Source organism: Cervus canadensis, chromosome 13, assembly GCF_019320065.1.
Source record: "Cervus canadensis isolate Bull #8, Minnesota chromosome 13, ASM1932006v1, whole genome shotgun sequence".
Lineage (NCBI taxonomy): Eukaryota > Metazoa > Chordata > Mammalia > Artiodactyla > Cervidae > Cervus > Cervus canadensis.
Genome location: NC_057398.1, coordinates 51463141 through 51488266, shown reverse-complemented (window position 1 = coordinate 51488266; position 25126 = coordinate 51463141). Strand labels below are relative to the sequence as shown.

General features: G+C 38.7%; 1 protein-coding gene across 2 annotated transcripts; it reads left to right on the top strand.

Moving 5' to 3' along the window:
• Positions 1-1621: 1621 nt before the first annotated feature.
• Positions 1622-16100, top strand: CNIH4 (cornichon family AMPA receptor auxiliary protein 4). Of its 2 annotated transcripts, XM_043485539.1 has the most exons (6): positions 1732-1773; positions 5217-5285; positions 7538-7713; positions 10543-10655; positions 12673-12813; positions 15903-16100. In XM_043485539.1, exons 4-6 carry the CDS (start codon positions 10588-10590, stop codon positions 15928-15930), a joined length of 237 nt encoding a protein of 78 aa, XP_043341474.1. In that variant the 5' UTR covers positions 1732-1773; positions 5217-5285; positions 7538-7713; positions 10543-10587; the 3' UTR covers positions 15931-16100. The 2 variants fall into 2 exon arrangements, with proteins under 2 accessions (XP_043341473.1, XP_043341474.1); XM_043485538.1 differs by lacking the exon at positions 7538-7713 and having other exon boundaries at positions 1622-1773.
• The last annotated feature ends 9026 nt before the right edge of the window (positions 16101-25126 follow it).

Sequence of the window (25126 nt, the reverse complement as noted above, 5' to 3'; positions counted from 1 at the left end):
TAAATCAGAGTAAAAAAATGTAAACCAGATCAAAGTACTTTTATACTTAAAACTCTCCAGCAGTTTGTCAACTTAAGAGAATAAAAGTTAAAAACTCCTTGCTAGGGGTCCATAAGGCCCAAGTGACCTTGCCCTACCCACCTCTGACATCCTCTATCAAAACTCTCTCACACTTATTTATTGTACTTCGCTACATTGGCTTTTTTTTTTTTTCTGATCTTTAAACACACGAAGTTTGTATGAGCAATTAGGCATCTGCGATCTCTCTTCTCAGTGTCTGAAACTCTGCCCACAAACCTTTACATAGCTATTGTTCAGATTTCAACTTATATGTCAGTTCCTCAGCTTGGCCTTCTCTGACCAGTCAGTCTCCAATCCGAAAACTGCTTGTCATGGATATTTACTTACGTATGTATGTGTGCAAGTGTGGATGTGTCTGTCTCCCCGACTGTAAAGTAAGCTATATAAAAAATATATAGCTTAAAATCTAAAGGATATTTTTATATTTTAAAAATATAAAAATAATACTATAAATTATTTTAAAATAATAACTTAAAAATTGTAAACAATTTTTTTACGACTGTAAAAAATATAAGGGATATTTTTTCTCTTTTATTCATTCTGTATCTTTAAGGTCCAGGATTGGTATATGCTAGTTACTCATAAAATAGTGGTTGAAAGAATGTATGACTTTCATAAAGTTTGTTCATAGATCCTATAACCCTTTGAAGTTATCTTTTTCTTGTATTTAGCTGCTTATTTATTGTCTGTTCCTCCCACACACCCATCTGATAAGAGCAGCGTCTTGTCTGCTTTACTCATTTCTGTATCTCTGGAGTCTACAGAAGTTCTTGGCATATAGAGAAGTGGCGTTGGTAAAGTGAAAGTGAAGTTGCTCAGTCGTGTCCGACTCTTTGGGACCCCATGGACTGTAGCCCACCAGGCTCCTCAGTCCATGGAATTTTCCAGGCAGAACTACTCGAGTGGGTTGCCATTTCCTTCTCCAGGGGATCTTCCCAACCCAGGAATTGAACCTGGGTCTCCCGCACTTCAGGCAGACGCTTTACTGTCTAAGCCACCAGGGAAGCGTTGGTAAGTCTGTGGTAAATGAATGGATAAGACAGTATATTCAATTTTCAAAGATCTTAAAATATAGAGTGGAGAGAAACAGGGCTGTAACAAAGAATAAGCAAGGGACTGTGAAATCTCCGGAGAAACTGAGATCAGGAAGGGCAAATCTAAACCGTCAAGCCCGGAGTGTTGAGGTTAGATATGTACTTTGAGATGAAATTCTCTTACCAAGTGAGGGGGTCCGGTGGGTCCAGTGCAGAATCTAAAGAATTTAGCACATGGCAAAGAAGTCCTACTGGATATCCAGAAGATTACAAGCGATCAGTAAACACTTGTTGACTAATTGCTTGTCACATCTCTGGAAATAATCAGATTTAGGCTAGAGACCTGGTCCACCTCTTTGATAGGTATTCGTACTACTGAACCACATTTCCCAGCATGCATCAGATTGGGGGGTAGTTTTTTTAAATGGACTACAACTCCCGGCATGCCGCGTCCCGGCGGAGCGGACTACACGCCCCGACAAGCCAGGGCAAAGACTATCAGGAGGCGGGGCGGGGCGGGGCTGGTCGGGTCACTTGAGCCGGTTTGACGGAAGAAGCGGCGCGGCGGCGGCGGCGGCTGCGGCGGAGGATGGAGGCGGTGGTGTTCGTCTTCTCTCTCCTCGACTGTTGCGCGCTCATCTTCCTTTCGGTGTACTTCGTATCCTTGCCTGAGGCGGGCGGAGGCCGGCCTGGGGCCCTCCGTCCAAGGGACCGGGCTGGGGTTGGGCCCGTGTTGGGGCCAGGGCAGGGTCGAGGGAACGAGGGAGGTGGCCGGCGTCGGGCGCGGGTAGCCTGGGAGCTGGCAAGGCTGGAGGCGAGCCTGGGCTGGAGGAGGGCCCCAGTGGCCCAACTCTGCCCCTCACCTGGGGGTCCGAGCGGGCCTTACTCTCGAAGCGCCCGGGCCCGGCCTGCCCGCCGCCTCTTGCCCCCCGCGACTCCCGGACCCTCTCTGCCATGCGCCAGCCCTGGCACTTGGCCTTTCCTTGTGGCCTTCGGGGGAGAGGGTCGCGGTTTACTTCCTTTTTGGCCCTCGAGAGAGAAGGATCACGGTTTGTCTTGCAGCTGCCCTGGGCCCGGCCCTTCGCCTGATGCCCGGGGTCCGGAGAGCGAGGGCCCACGTCCCGGGGGCGGTCTGTCGTGGACGGTCCCGCGCTGAGCCAGGCGATTTGGCGCCTCTTGTCATTCTTTGGGCAACTCCCCCGCTGCCTGCCCCTTTGTTCTCGCGGGTGTTGGAACTTGTAGGGAACCTTTCACATCCCGAAGTTGACTCATTTCAAAAGCGGATGAAGTGTTTCTTTCACGATGCGGTTTTGTAGGGAGTGCTGGGAACGGTTTGTTTTTAAAAACCAGCTACAACTGATTATTTCGTTGCCCTTGTTGGTTGCAGATCTGTAAATTTCAGTATCTGTACACGTGACTTAATTCTCCGTCGTTTCTCAACTTTTAGTTTTCTCTGTCGATGCGTGTTTAAAACTTACGTATTTTGCATAGCCGTTCGCGTTACAGTATTCAAACTGTGTCTTCCGGGCTAATAAATGGTCGTTGAATTCTAGGAAGCGTGTGGGGCTACCACTTTGCTCTTGAGGAAGCTTTTGGTCTTAATTGTCACCCAGTGATGACTTAGTTGTCACTTAGTGATGTAATGCACAATACAATTTTAAGTAATTAAATGTAAACTAAGAAAAAGCATGAGAAACTCTTCATTTTATTTTTTCCCCTTGGAAATTATATGCGTCTCTTTCTGGCAGAATTACACTTCTTGTTTGCCAGAGCATTCTGGCATTAGGATGGTTGTACAGAGTATTTTTCAGTGTGGCTTTATAATTTATTATGGACTGGCAACCTGTCGAACTGGGATGAGACAAAACTTGGAATCAAGACTCCTTGCTTAGCTAGTAATTTGCTATGCACATTGTTTCACCTCTCTAAGCCTCAGTTTTGTTTTGTTTTTTAATGGGAAATGTTTACTTTCTAGATAGATAGGTGTGTGCTCGGTAGAGGTGTGCGAAGCATCTAGCAGCACAATGCCTGCCCCATGGCCAATGCTTAGTAAGTGTTACTCTGCCTTCCCGCCTCAGTCCTCACTGAACAGTAGTTTTTGCTTTAACTGATGATTTCTGATGAAGAGAACCCTGACTTTTATTAGGCTTGGAGAACTTGAAAATGCAGCATCCCTTAGGAAGTTTTTGGTGATCTACCTCTCCTGTGGCATAAGAAACTGGAGCTTAAGTTCAGAGAAATGAAACTTGGATTTCTTTTATTGCAGTTTGGAAAACTAGTCTTGATAATTTAAAATAACCTTGTCTAGGGAATTCCCTGGCAGTTCAGTGGTTAGAACTCAGGACTCTCACCGCTGGGGCCCTGGGTTCCATCCCTGATCCTGAAAGCCAGGCAGCACAGCCAAAAAAAAAAAAAAGCCTTGGCTTATACAAATTTATGTACATAGACACTTACTAGGTGGAGTTTTAGACTTAAACATTAAGATACATTCAGGATGTGTTTTGATGAAATTCAGCATATTGTATTTTTGAATAGTTGTACAAGCTTAATACTAGAGCTGAGAGGTAGAAAATCACCAGAGTATACATTTTTTAGGAATAAGAGTTTTCCTGGACTTTGAACCTAGAAGAAAACATGCAGAGAAGGAAAGGGGTGGATATTCAAAATTAGACACAGCCAAGAGCAAAGGTGCAGAGACAGATGTGTTCATGGCATTTCTGGGTGATGGAGGAATAGGCTATCTGGAGCAAAAGGTTGACTTTTGGTGGCAGCCGAAGGTCAGGTTTGGAAAGGCTGGATTAGATTCAGTTTGAGAGGGTTTGACTGTTAAGGAGAAGGGCTTTCACTTTTATCCTCTAGGCAATAGTGAGTCATTGACAATTTTTTGATGTAAACAAAGTGGTGTGTCATGAAGATAAGTCTGCAGAGTAGGTTGGAAACAGGAAAGACTGGAAGAAACCACTGGAGAACGGGTTCATTTGGATCTGGAGTGGGGTGCTACTTGTGGGCAGGTGAAAGGAGGGATTAATGTGAGTGGCATGAGAAAGAAATGATTGACGGAACCTGGTAACAATTGATTCTGAGATAATGAAATCCAGAATCTGAGAATCTGGAAATCTGAGAATCCAGAAACAGCTTTCCATATTTTGAGCCTGGACAAATAATGCTTATGTCATTGACAGAAATAAAACAAATTGGAGGTGGAATAGTTTGGGGAGAAAGTGATGATTTTGATTTTAGCTGTGCTGAGGTAATGGGGGGACTATCCATATGGAAATGTATAGAATTTACTTGAGAGCATTTCTTTTTACCTATTTTATTGGACACTTTCAAACATAAAAGTAGAGTAGTGTAATAAATCCCATGTTTCTATTACTTCAGTGATTTTCAACATTTTGCCATTTCTTTCTCATTTTTCTCCCAACTATTGTGAGGAGGCTGTGGGAGCATTTTAAAGTAAATACCACACATTGAGTGGAAGACTTTTCCTGTTTTGTTTGTCTGTCCCTCAGATTTTTATTTGTGTGTTTATATTGTGTATTTATTTGTGTGTTAAGACCCATTTTTTCTGTAAGTCCAGTGTAATGTATGTTTACTATGGAAGGTTTGGTAATAGGGAAAAGTTTTGGGAAAACAAACTATCTGTAATGCAACTTTCAAAGCATAAACACTGCTAACTTATGACCATGCTGAATTTATAGTTTTGTGTCCTATTTTTTTAATATCTTAGTTTTCAGATATTTTATAGATATATCATAAACACTTTTTCTACTATTGGGAATTAAGGTTTATAACATTTAAACTGTTTATATGGGTCATATTTTCCATTTCTTGTAGCCACTGTTTGACACTTGAGGAATTCTGGTGGAATGTTCTGTTATGGGTAACATTAGAATTGTGCATAATAAGAGGATTATTCTGTGAAAATAACTTGTTGAAAGAACATAAATGAGAAAATTTAGGTGTCTAATAAATGAGCTTTAAGGAAAGAACTGAATCTTTTCAAGTCAAATCTAAATCTGCCTTGCAACTGGGGTTGCTTTCTGAAACTTAAATAGTTATTATAAAAGAAATCTAATAATTCCTTATCTTGATCATCAGATAATTACATTGTCTGATTTAGAATGTGATTACATTAATGCTAGATCATGTTGCTCAAAATTAAACAAGGTAAGACATTTCTTTCCTCGTTTTTTGGCCTTGAAGACAGTTCTCCATTTTTTGTGCTAGAGATTATTATACATAGTCAGCATATGTGTATCTGGTATACACTGAGATGTTGGTGGAGCTCCTGTGCTTTGGAATATTTTTTGATCATGAAAGCATACCAGAAGACTTAACTTGAAATTTTGTTTCTTTACTCTTTTTCCTTGTCCCTTTGTCCATTACTCAGACTAGTAAAGGTTCATTATCAGGTAATTGTTTTGTCTTCTGTGTGCAAACCCCCTCCTTCCTGCTCACAGGAAAGAGCTCAGTCTGTCTTTTGTTAAATGAAAGATGACCTTCTTTTTGTGGCTCGATGAGAAATTGAATTAGTTGATTTGTTTTCAGACCGTTTTATCTTTAGTATATAATCAAAACTTTATATTGGCAATAAACTTTGAATTTTCCAGCTTCTCTTAAGTATGAGGAAACCAGTTGGTCCTGATTCATTTTATGAGATGAGTAGACAAAAGTTTTTTGGATATAAAAGTTCATGTAAAGGGGACTTCCTTGGCGTCCAGTGATTAAGACTCTGTGCTGTGCAGTGCGGCCAAAGAAAAAGTTCATAAAATATTTATATATACAATAAAATGCTTTATTGTATATAAAAATACAATGCTGAAAAAAAAAATACAATACTGAGAAACACGTTTTGGCTTGACCTAAGAATTCTCATGAGTCTTTTCACATCTTCAGTCTACTTAGTTTCTCTGACCCATGAGGGAAATAGAGTTATACTTGAAAAGTTACAATTTCTGTTTAAAAAAAAAAAAAAGAAAAGTTACAATTTCTGGCAAATTATATTCCTCCTCTCCTCTCCCTTCCTTCCCTTCCTTCTTTCTTTCCAATTTTCCAGAATATGGTTTAATACAATGATAGATTTAAAGAAAGGATTTTGTTTATCTGGTATGCTTTCAGAGTTCTTGTTTTTCCTCAAGATATAATTGAAATATAACATTCATTAATTTCAGGCCTCTTCATCTTTATTTTTAAATTTTTTTAGAATTTAAATTAATTAATTAAAAAAAAAATTAAAGTCCTCCTGTGTGCCAGGCAGGGTCTTCCCCCTTTTTAAAAAATTGGAGGGACCTCCCTGGTGGTCCAGGGGTTAAGATTTTGCCTTACAATGCAGGGGACACAAGTTCGATCCCTGATTGGGGAACTAAGATCCCACATGCTGAGGCAACTAATTAAGCCCGTGAGCTTCAACTCCTGAGCCTCTGTGCCTCAACTAGAGGGAAGATAAAATGTATTTAAATAAAATATAAATTAAAAAAAAAATAAAAAATTGGAGTGTGGTTGAATAGGCCTCCACATCTTTAGAAGAATAATTTTATTACTGAGAGGTAAATCCGTCTCGTGTGTGTGTATGTGTATTTCATATTTCTTGCTTACTCGGTATCTTCGGTGGCTATTTTGTGGGTTTTCTTTTACACAAATAAAAATTTAAATACAAAGAAAAGATTACCTGGGTTCTTCTATTGAGAAAGTGACTCCTTCAATTTGAAGTTAAGTAGTCTTTTTTTTTTAAATGTTTTTGTGAAAGTTATACTTGCACACAACTAAAGTCAGAATATTAGAAAGCCCACAGTGAAAACAGCAGACCCTTCCTGACCCTTTAAAGTCATATCTTTCTTGCTTTTGAGGGGCAACTGATTTCAACACTTGAACTGTTAATTTTTTTCTGATATTTACATCCTTATTTCTCTATGTGCTTACAATGCTATTTCTTTTCTTTTTTTAATTCTACTGCATGGGTTGCAGGATCTCAGTTCCCCTACCAGGAATTGAACCCAGGCAGTGAAAGCCCAGAATCCTAACCACTAGTCTGCCAGGGAACTCCCACTACTTCTTTTTTTTTATTATTTTTTTTATTTTTTATTTTTATTTTTTTCCCACTACTTCTTGATTTATCAATTTTACAACATTATCTATCGACTTCTGAGTCAATATTGGTAGATTTTGTTCTTAGGTACCAACTTCTAAACATCACTCCTGTTTTTCTATTTTTGTTTGCAGGTAAGTTTATATTTAATGTTTATATCATGTTGTACTATTATAATGTTTTTTATTGCTGAGCCTTATGGCAGACAGTGATCATATTTTTCTAATTTTTTTTTTTGAATAACTTGTCTTTTCAGATAACATCTTTAAAGTCTTTCAGTACTATTTTCTGCATGGTTCAAACATAAAATAATCTATCAGTTGTTTTTTTCCAGGTGACATTTCTCCTCAAGACCTCCATCCTCTTGCTATAGTCTGGAGCGGTTGCTCTTAGACCTTTTCACAGCTTCCATTTTGGGACTCCTGGTTGGATCTCCTGATTCTTGGAAATCATGTCTTCTTTTCTCTTGGCTTACTACCTCATTTTGCTGGAGTAGCTTCTTGAGATTCGGTACATGGGAATTCAGTTTTTTGAGACCTTGCATCTTTGAAAATGTCCAGTCCTTTCCCTTGATTGACAGTTTCTCTGAGTATAGAATTCTAGATTAGAGAAGACTTTTTTTTTTTTCGGAGTTTGCTTGGTCAATGTCTTTTAACTTCCAGTGTTGATCAAGTTGGGAAATCTAGTGCATTTTGATTTCTTGTCCTTTAGATGGGATCTCTCTCTCCTCTTTCCCCCCACCCCCACCTCCATCCTTTCCAGAAGCTTTAGAATCTTTTCTTTATCCTTGGTGTTATTTATTTATTTATTTGTGGTAATTCTCAGTGTTTTGGAATTTTGCAGTGGTATACCTTTGTTTAGGCCTTTTCACTCATTGCTTCATTCATTCATTGGGCTTCTGAGAGGTTCCTTCAGTCTGGTAAATTTTCTTCTTTCTCTGATAATGTCTTCCCCCTCTATTTTCTCTCTTCTCTTTCAGCAACTTGGATTTCATGGATGTTTGTCCGCTGGGTTGATCTGCCAGTTCTTTTTTCTTATTCTTGTCCCTTTGAGTTTTTTCCTACCTTCTTGTAAGATTTGCTGTTTTATCTTCTGAATTTTCTAGTATGTATATAGTTTATGTTGAACTTTTGATTTCTAAGAACTTTTTGTTCTCTTGGTTCATACGTGACTCTGTCTCTCTGGGATATTGATTGTAGTAGTTTTTGAAACTTCCTTCTGCTTCCTACATTATATCTGTTTTTTTTTTTTTTTTTTCTCTTTCTTTTCTCCCCTTATTTCATACTGAGGGCTTTCCTCAATTTCTGATATGTGGCTGGTCATATTTTATGGTAAAACACTAAAATACTCATTGGAAGCTCATTGGGCGGTGCAGGCTATTGACTGATAGGTGGACTTCACTGAGGGTAATTGGTTTCTGCCTTTTTTGGGGGTACCTGAAATGGCAGTTTTTGTAGGTGTTTTCTCTTGTGCCATTAAGGCACTCCAGAGAAGGATCCTTCAAACTCTTGCCTAGGTGATAACAAGCCTCGAGCTAGCATTCTGAGAACAAGTTAGGGGAAGAACACATTGTTAATGAGGGAAGAGAACAGAGGACTTGGTTGAAAGTCAGTAAACCAAGTATTTATTATACTTGGTCAAGTGTTGCTTCCTGAAACTTTTGTTTTAGGTTTATGTAAAACAAAGTGCAGCCCATAGTAAGAAGTTCAGTTTGAAAGCTACTGCTGTGTTGGTCTGATAACATGGAGGGGAGTAGCAGTAGTAACATCAGCTAACATTTATTGAGCGCTTATTTTGCATGTGGCTTATATATGTTATTTGGTCTAATTCTCTATAACAACCTCTTGAGGTGTAAGTGTTATTATCTCCATTTTACGGATGAGGAAATCATGATTTAGAGAGGGTAGGTAACTTCCTAAAATTGCACAGCTGATAAATAGGATAGAGCATGGGTTTTATTCCAGGTTTATTTGACTTTGCAGGTTACACATACTATGTGTATGTGTTAGTAGCTCAGTCGTGTTCCACTCTTTGAGACCCCATGGGCTGTAGTTCTCCAAGCTCTTTTGTCCATGGAATTCTCCAGGCAAGAATACTGGAGTTGGTTGCCATTCTAGCATTATGTTAAGTTGGTTACACTGTAAAAATACATTTACATGTTAAAAAATGTCCTTGTTGATTGCAAATTAGGTTTAAGGCCCAGAAGATCACTTCTTTGTTTATTGAAAAAAAAAGTAGCCAAAAAATAAACTGTCTGAGGGAATAAATTCCCTGGTGGTCCAGTGGTTTGGACTCTGCACTTTTTACTGCCAAGGTGTGAGTTTAATCCCTGGTTGCAGAACTAAGATTCCACAAGCCTGCTAACAGTGGGCCCCCAACCCCTGCCCCCAAATGTATTTAAAATCTAAATGCAGGAGACCTGGGGCCAGTGAGTCTGAGCTTCTCTTATATTGATTGCCCTGCCACTATGGAGTTGTGTGACCTCGGGCAAGTTACTTAATCTCTCTTGAGTTTTATTTTCCTCCTTTCTGCAAGTTGGGAGTGCCAGTGTCTGGCTCCATAAATACTAGGTATTAACTTCCATTAAAAGAAAAGTCTCAAAAAAAAAAAAAAAACCAACAAAAAAAAGAAGAAACATTTTCTGCTCATAGGAGAGGAAGACTATTGGTGAATTGAGAGCCTGCCACTTCTGTGGTACATGAGATACTGTGGTACATAAGCCTCTACTGTGGCTCTTGATGCATGAGAACTAGAATATTACACAATAAAGAGCATAGATAAGGGCATTGGGTGCTGTAAAAGCAATAGTCTGGGATTCTTTTATCCTGGTCCTTTATCATATTTGTTCAACTTGGAGCTGATATTGTAAGCTGTTAAAGTACTTTTTTTTTTTTTGGTAAATGTGAGATGATTTTCCCCAGGGTTCTGGAGCTTGGAAATGTATAGATAAATATTCTGACTTGAAAGGCAGCATGAATGTGAATATAAGCCATCCCAAATTAGAGTAAGAGATTTTAGCACAGATACTGGAATAGAGAGTATATAACATTCTGTTTTTTCTCTAGCTGTCATTCATACCTGCTTAGTGAATGAATCTGAACCTATGCTTAGGATAAAATGTAATTAAAGTTTAAGGGCATTATTTTTAAGCTGTGTCCTGATATATTTGCATAGGGTAAGCAGTGATAGCAGTATGCAAATCTGGGACATCTGAGTCTAAAAGTAATCTTGAAATACTAGCTTGGAAGATTTCTGTACTCCTTTGATTTAGCTTCAAGTAACATGTACATTTAGGAAGAACACAGCATGAGATGTGATAACTCTGTTCTTCCCTTGCAGTGGGTAATTCCAGAATTGGTTGGCCATACTCTTGTCACTGTACTAATGCTCATTTCATTGCACTGGTTCATCTTCCTTCTGAACTTGCCTGTTGCCTCTTGGAATATATATCGGTGAGTACTTTCTGTTTATTGTTTTGTTTAGAGAAAAAAACTTAAGATTTGACAGCTTTCTTTTCTCCAATAAAAATATGCTAGTCATAAATGATAGCAGAACGTGTCATTAAATCAGCATACATTTTTATTCACTTTGGTATATTGGGAAAGTAGCAATTTGCATGGCTCAGTCTTGTAGTAAAAACACAAATTTACCTGTGTAAGTTAAAAAAAAATTTAATGTTGCACTGTCTAAAGACTTGAGTTGTTTTTTCATTATCTACCTTTTTTCTTTATGAATAATCAAAAACCTGAGAATATAATATAAGGTCTTTATTATTTATATCTGCAGCTTTTAATTATAGTGTACATGAAATGCTCTGAAGAAAATTTCATTTTAAATCTTGCATGTTAGATAATGTAAAAATGTTATCCAGATATTCATTTGTGCTACTAGGATTTGAGGGAGAATTTAAGATTTGTGGAACTTAGAGAGCCATTTGCATTTTGCAGAAGTCATAATTGAGAAACGTAATGGTGAGGAACCCAAGGTTGGACTAGAAGAAGCTTGGACATAAGAGAAGGAAGAGGTCATGAGCAGTACTAGGTTAGGACATGCATGTTGTGCAGATGGTACAGTGTGAATGCTGAAGCTCAGATGCTTAAACTCACTGATGCTCTCAAAATTACCCAGTTTTCTTACTTGTAAAAGGAATCATTGAGGAAGAAGATTATCATTTGTATTACTGTGTACACAGCGGTATTCTATAAATATGAAATGTCATGTTATCAAGAGCCCCATAGACTTCACAGTATGTTAAATGCAGTGTCTTCAAGATGTTTCAAGTCTGAGTCTGAGTCAGTGGGAACACTGAATTGAATTGGTCTGGTTTGGGGACTAGGTGTGTGCTTTCCACACCCCTTGTCTTCGGTACTGACTTTCTAGCCCTGTTCTCCTCCCCCCACTGTGGTCATACCCCCATCACTATAAGAAGTACAGTTCTTATTTGTCAAAACAGTATTCTTTAATTTAATGTTTAGAATTAAATTAAATCTAAATACAATTTATATTTTAATTAAACATAATCTTTTTTTTAAGAGTCATGTAAAGTTAGGCACTGCATTTGTGTCTGAACTATCCATTTATAGTCTTCACTGAAGAAGAGTTTTATTTTACCAAAGTAGCATTTATTCTAAACCATTTCTGTCTTCTTGAAATTGCTCTTTTAAGGTAAGTACTGTTTGTTTACCATGCAGATTGAGACACATCGGTTGATCAGCAGGAGCATCAAATATGAGGGCTTTATTCTGGGCTTCCAAGATTGCACTAGTGGTAAAGAATCTGCTTATGCAGGAGACATAAGAGCTGTGGGTTCTATCCCTGGGTCAGAAGGATTCCCTGGAGTAGGAAATGGCAACCCACTGTAGTATTCTTGCCTGGGGAGATAGGAGCCTGGCAGGCCACTCCATAGGGTCACAGTCAGTCATGACTGAAGCAGCTTAGCCTGCATTCTGGATATAGAATCTGTCTTTTTAGTGTCATCTGTGAAATGGGAATAGTTATGTTTGACACTACTCTTCCTTATAAACACGTTGTGAAGGTGAAGGGAATTGCATTAGTTAATTTAGAACTTTGTAGATGAAGAAGTTTCTAAGAATTTCATCAGGTTGGTTTGGTTTTTGCGGCTCCTTTCACTTGTCTAAAGGAAGACAGCTATAGATATTACTGATTCAGTAGTTTTCTACAAAAAATGAGTAAAAGGGTCTTAGTACATAAAATATCCTTCTCTAGAATATTAGTGGATTTGTTTCAGAGGGCAGGAATTATACCAAAAATTAGTAGTATTGTATCTTTCAAAGGAAAACTTAAGTCATGACCTGTGATATCATTATAATACTCTGTCAATATATGGTCTGAATATAACTATGACTGATTCATTTTTAAAGTTTGATTATTACTGGTTACTTATTTTTCAATGTTTATGCTGATGGTTTGATTTTCTTTCTAATGTATGTACATCCTTTAATTTATCAGGTACATCATGGTGCCCAGTGGTAACATGGGAGTATTTGATCCAACAGAAATACACAATCGAGGGCAGCTGAAGTCGCACATGAAAGAAGCCATGATCAAACTCGGCTTCCACCTCCTCTGTTTCTTCATGTATCTTTACAGGTGAGTTTACGGTCCTCTTGGCACTTCCCCAGATGCCATGCCTGCTTCCGACAGGTGAGATATTACTGTTCTGTGAGATTTTATTTGGACATTGCAGAACTTTGGGGGGTTATGTGAATTTCTTGTGACCTATGTAGAGTTTTTTTATGTCATGTCATTGAATCAGCATTCTGTCTGACCTGCAGTAGTTACTCCATGTTTATTAGTTACTCCTTAGCTGTTGAGGCTGTCCACATCCTTAAGACTGTCTTTGCTCTTCTTTCCCTGCCCTGGTGTCCAGTTATGAGGTCTTACTGCCTGTTTTAAGCATTTCTAAATGTACTCCCAGAGACTTTCCCACTCATGGGTCTTCTGGGTGTCAGACCACTGACAGCAGTTCTCAACAACTTTTATCCATACTGGGCTGATCTTTCTTGGTGTTAGGGAATTTAGATGTGATGGCCTTCTCTCCAAGATGCAAGTGGTCTGTTCTGGTAAGACTGCATCAGTCTTCCAGTTAGATTGGAAGTAAGAATTAATATGAAGGATTAGCTGTCACACATTGCAAGCCTTATGCTGTCCTGTTTTAAAATTAAATTTATTACCTGAAGTTTTAGAGATAACATGCCACTTCTTTCTTTACCCAATATAGACCCATAGGATAGACCAAAGAATAGAAAAAAATTGTCATGTGTGTGTATGATTTGATTAAGCCTTTAAGAGGCTAGAAGTTAAGGCTTAACTTTTGTATCCAAGCTTAACTGTATCATATTTGTTTTCCTGAGGTAAATTTTAATTTCCACATGGGCATAAGACTAGTAGGAAAAAACTTGTACTGAACTAAACTCCTGTCACTCAAAAGAGTCCTAATAATTAGAAATTGTACCTAGATAAGAATTTCTAAAATTTGCTATTTTTTTCTGAAATAGAGCCATTTTAGCCTCTGCCTGAAAAAGCAGGCTTCCTAAAATTATTTTGCTGTGCTAATTACACCCACTAGCATAGATTAGGTTGAAATTAGAGTTTAGATGATTTCCTTTTTAGTATTTATTTTGTTTGCTTTCCTATATTTTAAAAAATAGGACCAAAAAAGCACACTAGTATCAGTTTCTGGTTCTCATACCTTATCTTATTGTTGATGTGTTTAATTTTTAATCCTCACATTAAAGATGCAGAGATCCTAGCATAAAGAATAAAGAGCAAAGAAGTTTAATATTAAGAATACAGTGATACATCTATTCTCATTTTTATTACTTTTAAAGTCAAACCATATGAAGCTATCATTACCATCATATATGTTCCCTTCTATTTGTCAGAGGCAAAAGGCAGGGTGGTTATCCTTTCTTCATCCTCCTCTCCCCTCCAGTTTTATGCTTTTGGAGAGTAAACTAGAGTGGATGCCTCCTGAGTCTTGATCACATGAGCTTCTGGAGACATCTAGGGGCAAAGCCAGTGTAGCCACACTTCCGGGTGTAAACATGGGATTAGGGAGCAGTATCTTGCTTAGTAGACTCAAAGTCGTAGGATTTTAAAATTGACAAGACTTCCTTAGTTCTTAGCTATTGAATTTAAAGAGATGGGAAGATGGACTGAAGACTGGGGATTGGAAGAATCAGAAAGCAGTTGAGGGAAGGTTTAAGGAAGGGTCCTTTACAATAAAATAAAAGATAGGCAACCTATAAAACTGGTTTGGCTGAGGAGCTGCATTCCTCACTGAATGCATCCTTTCTTTTTCTTTCTTTCCCCTTCTTTTCCCCTTCCCTTCTTAGCTTATCATTTTTAGCCATGGTGCTATTACCTTATTCCTTGGCATTTCCCTGTAGCCCAGAGGTTCGGGATGGAAGAGTAATTTCAGAAGATGTCCTTCTAACACTTTTCTCTTAGCTTTTGGTTGTTGTCTTTAAAAAGTGTTTATAATTCTGAATCATCAATTTCTAATGTAGGGATTTATGCTGCTCCTTCTATGTCACCTGCCACTACTTGCATGGGGCATTACACCGTGGCACCTTGTGGACACTTGGGGTTTGTTAAATAGAATTAAAGGGCAAAAATGCCCATCTTCTTTAGAGATTGGTGGAATCTATGCCTTTGGAGCTTGTTGGGTACGAATCTGGAGGAAGCTACTACTTCCTTATGGTGTGACCTGGGGCAAGTTTCTTACCTCTCTGTGCCTCAGTTTCTTCCTCTGAAAATGAGATAATAATAGTATCTGCCTCATGGGATTATGATGCGGATTAAATGAGATAATGCACATAAAGCACTTTGGTTTGTGCTAACCTCTAGTAAACTCTAAAAAACACATTAAAAAATATTAGTTACTACCATTAATTTGTGCTGTGTAGTGCCTACTGTTAGTTTGGTTAAATTTGGACAACTAATCACTTTTAGCAGCAGCAATGTAAGGTTATTTTTCTGTTTTTTAGTCATTTGATCTCAGAGCAAGGCTAATTCCTGTTAAAGATGATAGTCTTGTTACTCTTGTTAAATGTGATGGTTTTAATGGCGTATTTATTGAGTGATCACCACACGTCAGACACTGCATTTGATACAAAGGAGCAGCACAGAATCCCTGTGTCAAAGTGGGGGCCCTGCTGATGGCAGTACGTGGGTGTCAGCTGGAAAATGAACGTGGACAGGAGCTGAGGCACGCAGAGGCCAAGGAGCTCTGGAGGGAGGCCCGGCCACTGCCCAGGGCCGAGAGGCCTTCTCAGAGGAGGTGCCAAAGCTGGGGGGTCATGAAGCCTGAGAGGAATGTAGGGTGTGAGAGGAGGGGTTCCAGGAGTAGGAACAACATTTTCAGAGACCTCCATATTTAGAAAGTTTTTTCCCTGGATATAGCCTGTTTTTCCTCAACTATAGTCCAACATTGGTTTTAGGTTATACTCTCTACCCTTGCCTCTACCCCAGGTTTCTTTCTTTCCTTCCTTCCTTCTTTCTTGAAACATTAGAGCCTCTTGGTGCCCCAATATAGATCTTCTTCCCTTTAGGTATTGCTTTTTACCCAAACGAGTGTCCCCTGGTGAGCCTTAGGGATGCAGGTCTGTACAGAACAGACTCTGTAGGAACATTCCTAAGGAAACATTAGTAACATGAATTTCTTCTCTCCACAGTATGATTTTAGCTTTGATAAATGACTGAAGCTGGAGCAGCCGTGGTTGAAGTCAGCCTACACTACAGTGCACAGTTGAGGAGCCAGAGACTACTTAAATCATCCTTAGAACCGTGACCATAGCAGTATATTTTTTCCTCTTTGAACAAAAAATATTTTTGCTGTATTTTTACCATATAAAGTATTTAAAAAACATGAATTGAGTTTTTGTAGCTTTCTGGTTCTCAACTTCAACCTGAGCCCCCAACATGTGAAGGTGTGTTTCATCATCTGCACATAGAAGACAGCTGTTTGTATGTAGGAAGAGGACTCATTCCAGCCTTGCATGCCAAAGAGAAAAGGACATGCTATAAGCGGAAAGGGTAATAGATGAGCACGGTGGCTCTTCAGGTCAAGAGTACAAAACCATACCGTTAGTCTGGACAAAGGAAGAGAGAAACTACCCTTTTGCCTGTATTGTGGCGGCTTCCTGTATTTCACATGGTTTACAGATTTAGGGGACTGTAAGCCAAATATCTTTTCATAAGAATGTTAACATAAAAATGACATTTCAAAAATATATTTATTTCTTTGCTGAATTTGTGAAGCCTTACAAGCCCTTACAGGTACAATGCAATTCCTGCTTATAGAAAGGAAAATAAGTCAAAACAAATTTTATCAAGAGCTTTCATTTAAAAGCCACTGCCTCCACAATTACCCTCAAACTCACACATTCTCACTGGTTCTTGCTGGATCTTGGTTTTGTATTCTAATTGATCTAATTATATTTGATCTCTCTGATATGTCTTTTAATGGGTTTGGAGAGGTGGTTTGGTAGAAGATGCTCATCAGGTTAGATGCAGGAGTAGCTGGTCATTCAACATCAATGAAGTTGATCCTGCCGCCCTCTGCTTGGTGCCTGACTGATCCTTCTGTCCTGCTGCACTGACCCCTTTGTCCATGTCATGGATATAGCAATATCTAATCTAACTTGGTTCTGTGGAGCATTTGTCAATTCTTGGAGTTGTCGAGAGAAGTTAACTTAGGTTCTGTTTGCCAGATGAAGTGAACCTAACATTTTATTCTCAGTTCTCCTTTGTGTTTTAATGTCTCGGAGGCGCTGGTATTTCGGTGAAACATGGCTGTGTTTTATGACAGAGTCCAAAGAGATTCTTCAGTCTGTGGAAGCAGAATTGGCTAGCCAGATAAGCTGTGTGGTCATCAAATATCAAATGTTGCATGTCCTTTCAGGCTTGGACTAGGCCTTACCTTGGCAGAAGCCAGAGAGCCACTAAGCAAAACTCCCTTTATGGACAGACCCACATTTTTTTTTTTTTTTTTTTTCAGACCCACATTTTGACGATGGTGGTATGCCCTGGCCACACGTGAAAGGAAGGGTGAAATGGTAGCAAAGTGAACTTGGTTCTTTTGGTCTGCAAGTCTCAGAAATTGCTCCTTGGGGTTATCTTGTATTTCTTCCAGGCAAAGAGCCAAGGAGCTGTAACATAGAAGTTAGTTTGTTTGCATCTCTCTTACCTTTTCTTTCTTAGGCACCTTCTTCTGTTTAAAAAAAACTGTCACTTAACTCTGGCTGTATCCCTAACTTCCAGTGCCTCTAAATGTTCTGCTCAAGCTTTTAAAGCAGTGAAGGTGTTGGAAAATTTAGAACTGAGAGATAAAAAAGCTTCAGAAAGCTCAAAGGTAGTGGAGGGCTGTTGAACAAAATGTTTTACCTTCTCATTCAAATATTTTTTTAAAAAATAGCAATATTCACAATGTTGTGTTAGTTTCATATCTATAGCATAGTGATTAAAATTTTATTTTATTCCATTATAGTTTATTACAAGGTATTGAATATATCAAATATTCTTAGTAACCAAAATAGAAACTCCACATAGTTGAGAGCATTTGGCTGTCAGTTTACATGTCGTCGGGCACAGAGCAGAGGCTGAGCAGATCATAAAGTTGCCTTGTTTACAACAAAAGTCAGGAGCTCTTTACTTCTGAAACGTTAACTGTGGTTAAAAGCAAAACCACCTTTCTTATATTACTTGTCTGTATCAAAGCCAGGAAAGGGGGTAACTCTAGTTTTTTGTTTTTATTTTTTAGGGGCTCTTCTACAAATGATGAAGAGGGAAAGAGCAGTGACTTTTAAGAGCTGTGGTTAAGATGCTAAAGATTAATTTTCTATGCTTTTATCTGATTGGAGAGTTACAGAGGCCCTTAGAAATCCTTTGGTTTAACTTCATCTTAGAGAGCAGAGCCCCAGGGACTGCATCTGGAATCCTGCTGGTTAGTCTAGTGTTCTCCCTCTCGTATCATTCCTCTTCCCTGTCTGTCTGTGAAGACAGTACCCAGGGCCCAGCCAGTGAAGGCTGCAGTGACGTGCTCCTAGGTGCAGAATACTTTTATCTGTCTGTTCTGTCCTTTTCCTTCCCTCCCTTCAGTGGTAGCAGGTGCCCTTACTGATCATGGGACTCTCAGCTAAGAGAGCTGAGAAGAAAGATCTAAGGTACAGCTTAGTTCTTCAAAGCCTGACAGCCACCTTTTCATGCCACACAGATGACAAAGGAATAATATTGTCCAAATCTGCTTCCCCACACTTGAACTTTGAGAGATAAGAAAGCTCCCCAATGGAACTTTTTCTTCTGTGGCTCTCACCACTTTCTATCTGGTATTGTGGTCATTTATATGCAATTCATCTCTCCTACTAGACTGTATACTCCTGGAGGGCAGAGTATATTCTTATTCATGTTTGCATCTTCTTTCTGTTGCTCCTGGCACCTAATACAGTGCCTTGCACACAGAAACAATAAATTATTGTTGAATGAACGAATAAATCTGACAAAGAAGAAGGGAGATGGACTTAGGAAGTAGACAGTTCTGTGTTGAGATTTTCAAGCCCTGCACCTTCCAGTTAAACTTATTAACCTTCTCAAGCCTCAGTTTCTTTGTGTGCAAATTAAAGATGATACTACTTATAAGAAAAAAAAAAAAGTAAATCTGATTGTGTTGTTCTATTGCTCTTTCAGCTTGAAGTCTTAACTGATGTCCTTGACGTCAGAGAAGTCAGAAGTAATGGAGCAACATAATCAAAGTCTACCGTCTGTTTTCGAGGCAGTCACATTATGGAATGCTCTAAGACATGCTAGGTTAGGAAAGGAAACAGCTGTATTTGGTGCACTTGAGACTTGTGAACTTTACTCACAAGTAATATTTTGTCAGTAATTGTGATAAGAATTATGTACTAGGTATAATTAATTATTCTCAAATGTAAATAAAATTGTTCTAATATATGAAAACAGGCAGCAAGATAGAGAAGGGAACTCTGAAGTTCCATGATAATCTTATTGTCTAGATTGGTGCCACCTGAATGTATGTACTTTGGGCCAGATTTACTGTTTTGCAATGTCATGTAACAAAGCTTGAAATACTCTTGGTGTAGCGACACTACAGTGAGTAAGGTCATTCAGAGAACAGGCTGTTAGGCCTTTGTGAGAACTTGTCAGTGAGGCCTTTTGGGTTTAAGCCATACTTACCATGAAAATTCTAAAAGATAGTAGTCAAACTGTATGGCTGTAAATATAGTCTGAGGACTGAGGGTCATTCAAAGCCTTAGGAGTTAGCATTGTGAACTTCAGTAACCACAGTAATAATAACCTTTAGGACACAGATGTTAAAGGAATTGATCACTAAGTTGGTACTGAGCTTAAATTCTCTTCAGAATAAATTCTTTGATAAAAGCGTATTTCACAGACTGGATGCAAACCAGGTGAGGGTTGAACTCAACAGCTCAATTAAAAGCAAGTTTGGCTGCCACTGCATCTAATCTCTAAGAGATATGCAGGGCGAGGCTAGTCTTCGGGTGTAAGTCTATATAAAATACTAACTTTGGGGAAGACAGTAATAGGACTAGTTCATGTTAATTGGTAATTTTCTATTTTACCAGCTACAGTAATCAAACCTAAGGGCATTCTTGTTTTATCCACAATCTACTACTTTCCCTCTCTCACCCTATTTTGAAGCCAGTACCAGACATTACATATGTAATATTTTTATAAGATAAGTCCCAATATCATATATAAGTTGGCAACTACTTCGTACTAAACAGCCAACTGGTGCTCTGATTTGCCCCACTGGCTCAAGTTTTACAATTTGTTCACATCAGGATCCAAAGATCTGTACGTTTCACTTGATTAGTCTCTTAAGGCTCTTAATCTACTAAATTCCCTCTTTTTTCCTTTCCATTTTGTTGAAGAAATGGTTTCATTTGACATAGCAATCAAGTCATTTGTTGTGTAGAACTTGTAGCATTCTGGCCTTTGCTGATTGCATCCTCTGCCATAAACTCTTAAAAAAAAAATTGTAATTTTACTGTGTACATTCTCACCCATCACAATGCTGTCTGATAAGATACTGTTAGATCCTTTCTTAGGTAAGGGAACTAACTCTGACAGCTTAAGTACTTGTCGAAAGTGACATGCAAGTTACAGGATTTGTATTCAGGTCTGATGATTCCAAAACCACTACTTCTAACCACTACTTTATAAAGTAATTGAGATATTCATATTTACTATGGAGGTTTTCTTCTATAAAACTTCATAAGCCTGTTTTATTATATGGAGAAAAATATAGAATTTCAAAGGTGTCATTTTCTTCTATGAACTACACAATTAGAATCAGTCAAGTGGGCCCTTAAATGTTTTAACTATCTTTGACAAGTTTTAAGTCAATTTTTAATCCAGGGTTAAGTGGACATCTACAGACCAAGGAAGGTTTGTATGACATAGTGGCTAAAAGCATAAGCTCAGGGGCACCTGGCTTTGAATCCCAGCTCCTTCATACCAGTTAATTTATTTAAACCTACTTCCCTCATTTGTAAAATGGAAATTAGTATTTGCCCCATGAGGCTACCTTGAGAATGAGAATTAAATGAGAATGAAATGAGTGGCTCATCTGCAGTGACTGGCCTAAAGTAAGCACCAAATACATTAGCCCAAAGGAATACCTGTTCTGTAATCGTGTTACTTAATAATCAACTAGTGTATAGCGTTGTGGTTGAAAGTTGCTCAGCAGCTCTTTGCAACGTCATGGACTATACAGTCTATGGAATTCTCCAGGCAATTCTACTGGAGTGGGTAGCTGTTCCCTTCTCCAGGGGACCTTCTCAACCCAGGAGGTGAGGGGGTATCTTGCATTGCGGGTGGATGAGCTACCAGGGAAGCTCGAGCGCTGTGGTTGGCCCCTTTCAATACCATTCTTGCTCCTACTTTTAATTCTTGGTCTCACTGCTAAAGTAGAGTAATGTCGCACAGTCCCCCAGTTTTCAAAAACCACCAGTAAGTGCCAGCTGATAACATAGTTAGTTACCTCGTGTGTTAACAAATCTGACTCATAATCTGAAGATGGCTTAGAAATCTAAAAGTTAAAAAAGCCTTCAGTTGAGTCCCACATGCACTTGGATTTAGGAGTTAAAATCACAGGCTTTGGAATAAAAATGAGTTTGAAAATCCCAATGCTACCACCCATTGAGTGTGTTAGTTTTCTTAAGCCTGAGTTTATCACTGAAAAAGAAGTGAGCAATTCTTGCTTACAGAGATAGAAGTTTAAATAATGTATATAAAGTACCTGGTATCCAGTAAGCACTCCAATTATATACACAAACATTAGGAGAAAGTATACAAAGGAAAAGGAAATTAAAACCAAACCAGTTAATTTATCAGTTCTTTGTGGACAAGGAAACAAAATCTTACTGAAAAGGTCTTCATGTGGATCCATTAACAGGGGAAAAAGAACCCATTTAAACAGTGTGAAAGAACTTTTAGAACAAATTTTTCATTAATAATACAATCAAGACCGCTTTTCTAAATTCACAGGCTGCAAACTGGTATTTTTCCATTTGGGGGAAGAGGCAAAGTTAGTATTTGGAAACTACTTGGTACACAACTCCCAATTCAATATGTAGCTGCATTTTAATATTATATTAAAAATGAAATGAAGCCACACAGGACTTAAAGAACATTAATGTATTTATTTGAATTATAGATACAGTCTATTACTATGGCTAATTATATCTTAAATAAGATGTTTTCCCTGAGGCTATAAAAAGAAAAAAGGCTTGGACTCATTACATCCATTTAATACAGTGACCAAAGCAGCCACGAATCTCCACATCAGAAAAGGAAATGCTCATGGTAAGCACACTCATCAAGTTTGAGGGAGAAGAGCCCACTGCCATAAAACCAATGGCAATTCTACTTCCTCGAATTATTGGAAGTATTGACCACTCCAGTATTCTTCCTTAGGAAACCCCATGGACAGAGGAGCCTGGCGGGCCACAGTCCACGGGGCTGCAAGAGCGAATATGACAGCATGGGCACGAGTGACAGGATGATGGGCTGATTTTGTTTGTTGAATGTTTACAGGTTTAAGTCTTTCTGGAAAAAATGTCGTCATGAAATGATGTTAACTAAAGACCATCAACTTTTCTCTTGCTTCAGTGGAAGAGAATTGTGTTTAAAATCTAACTCTCTACTCAGATTTATTAAGGTTGGGAAGTTTTCTATACCTGCTGGGATCTGGCCTGAAGCTTTAAACAGAGGGATAATCTGACTAAGCTAAATCGGCCAAGTGTAGCTGTATATTTAAAGACTCAAGTAGAAAAAGTTCCTCTTGCCTGTTGATCAGAGTAAGTGGCAACCATACCTTTGAAGAGGGGAGCAGTGTGTGGAAACACTACTCTCTCTGCCTCACCAGTGGATCTGCTATCCTAAGCTGACTCTCCACTCACTGCCTGCCAAATACAGATTTTCCACATTTGAACTTCCTTCTACTGTGAACGTCATTCTTAGCGGTAAAAATCATAAAGCCTACTTCTGTAGTAATTCACTGATGGGCAATTGGTTTTCATTTTCATAAATACAAGTGTACTATATAAGCTTTGTATATACTGAATGTGTTCTCCAAGGAGATCTTTAAAGAACTATATATTTGTTATGAAATACATTTTCATTTCAAATTGGAAATCTATTTTCGCCCCTTGTCAGCATTTCCACTGCCTAAATACACAATTTCAGATGTAGTAGTATTTTTGAAACTTTCCAGTCCTGTGGCTACTGCTGGGTCTTCCAGATTTGCTGACATATTGAATGCAACACCTGATGGCATTCATCCTTCAGGGTTTTGAATACTTCTACTGGAATTCCACTGCATCCCCTAGCTTTATTAACAGCGGTGCTTCCTAAGGCCCACTTGACTTCACTGCACAGAATGTCTGACTGGGTGACTGACCACACCATCGTAGCAATCCAGTTCATTAAAATCTTTTTGGTACAGTTCTTCTGTGTGTTCTTTCCACCTCTTCAGCATCCACTAGGTCTCCACCATTTCTGTCCTCTATTGTGCCTATCTTTGGGTGAAATGTTTCTTTGGTATCTCCCAATTTTCCTAAAGAGATCTCTACACTTTTCCCGTTTTCTTCTAATTTTATAAACTGTTCATTGAAGAAGGCCTTCTTGTCTCCGTGCTGTTCTTTGGAAATCTGTATTTAGTTGGATATACCTTTCCCTTGCTCCCTTGCTTTTTGCTTCTCTTCTTTGTTCAGCTCTTTGTAAAGCCTCCTCAGACAACCACTTTGCCTTTTTGCTTTTCTTTGGGATGGTTTCATTTGCTGTCTCCTGTATAATATTATGGACCTCCGCCTGTAGTTCTTCAGGTACAGTTAACTAGATCTAATCTCTTGAATCTATTTGTTACCTCCACTGTGAGAGCTGGACTGTAAGAAGTGAAATGAAGTGAAAGTCGCTCAGTCGTGTCCAACTCTGTGACCCCATGGACTATACACAAGTCCATGAAATTCTCCAGGCCAGAATACTGGAGTGGGCAGCCTTTCCCTTCTCCAGGGGATCTTCCCAATCCAGGGATCGAACCCAGGTCAAGGCAGACTGCCAATGTCCCTTGGACAGCAAGGAGATCAAACCATTCAAACATAAGGCAAATCAACCCTGAATACTCACTGGAAGGACTGGTGCGAGCTGAAGCTCCAATATTCTGGTCATTCGTTGTGAAGAGCTGACTCACTGGCAAAGTCCCTGATGCTGGGAAAGACTGAGGGCAGGAGGAGAAGAGGGCGTCAGAGGAGGAGACGGCTGGATGGCATCACCGTGCAGTGGACATGAACTTGGGCAAACTTCAGGAGATGGTGAGCGACAGGGAGGCCTGGCGCCCCGGAGTCCATGGGGTTGCAGAGTCGGACATGGCTGGGTGACTGAACAACATTTTTGAACATGAAGAAGCATATGCGGCATTTCCTTTAAAATGCAAATGTTCCTGAAAATTTTCTAAATTAACCCACAATTACATACAATAGCTCTTTAAAAAGATAAACTGGCTAAGCAGTGCTTTGTTAGACACTGCTAAAACACTCCAGGTGAATCTATGGATGTCAAATTCAGCAAACTGATTGTTCTAGGTAAAAACAGTACTATTTAAACACTCAGATTAATGGCTATTAGATTTAACACAGCAGCAATTACTTATTCATTCTGTTTATTGAATTAAAAGGGAGTACAAACAATTGGTTAAGTGCTATGCACTGACATGGAAAAGGTGTACTTAAAAAAAAACAAAAACAAAAAAAAACCAACCCAGGAAAGCAAATCAAAGTTAACGTAGTTTCAGTTGAACAAAAATTTAAAGACATTTAATATACTACACATTTATAAAATAAAAAGTTAACAAAGGGTGTTTTGTAAATAATTAGTACAACAAGTGAAAATAAATATACCAGAGACCTGAAGTTTTTTACGCTTTAATGAAATAATAAAGCAAAGAAATTTAAACTACTAAATATAATCTGAGAGGCAGTTAAAAACAACCCCCCCCGCCAAATTTAAGAACACAATCCTTTGAAACATTTAATCAGTCCATAGCAAATAATTATTACATACCAAAAGCTCTAAGTGTTAACTAGTTCCACCACAATGCCATGTAAATCTTGACAATTTAGAAATCTTGAGATCAACACTTAAAGTTCTTTTCTTGATCTCTACAGCTTGGTTTGTAAATACACACATGCTTTTGTGGATCTATTCCCCTCGCCACATACACACATTTTCAAGGAGCCAATAAAATTTTTTCCACCTGTGCCTAAAAATGTTCCGATTCAGTTTTAGCACATTTGACCCTGATGATGAAAATGTTTTAAGTTAAAGATGGGGACACAATTTCAGTCTTATAAAAATATAC

Coding starts and splice junctions, on each gene's coding strand:
- CNIH4 (XM_043485538.1), top strand. CDS start 1,705: ATGGAGGCGGTGGTGTTCGTCTTCTCTCTCCTCGACTGTTGCGCGCTC. Junction 1,774..5,216: donor TCTTCCTTTCGGTGTACTTC/GTATCCTTGCCT, acceptor CTTGATCATCAG/ATAATTACATTGTCTGATTT. Junction 10,656..12,672: donor GCCTCTTGGAATATATATCG/GTGAGTACTTTC, acceptor TTAATTTATCAG/GTACATCATGGTGCCCAGTG.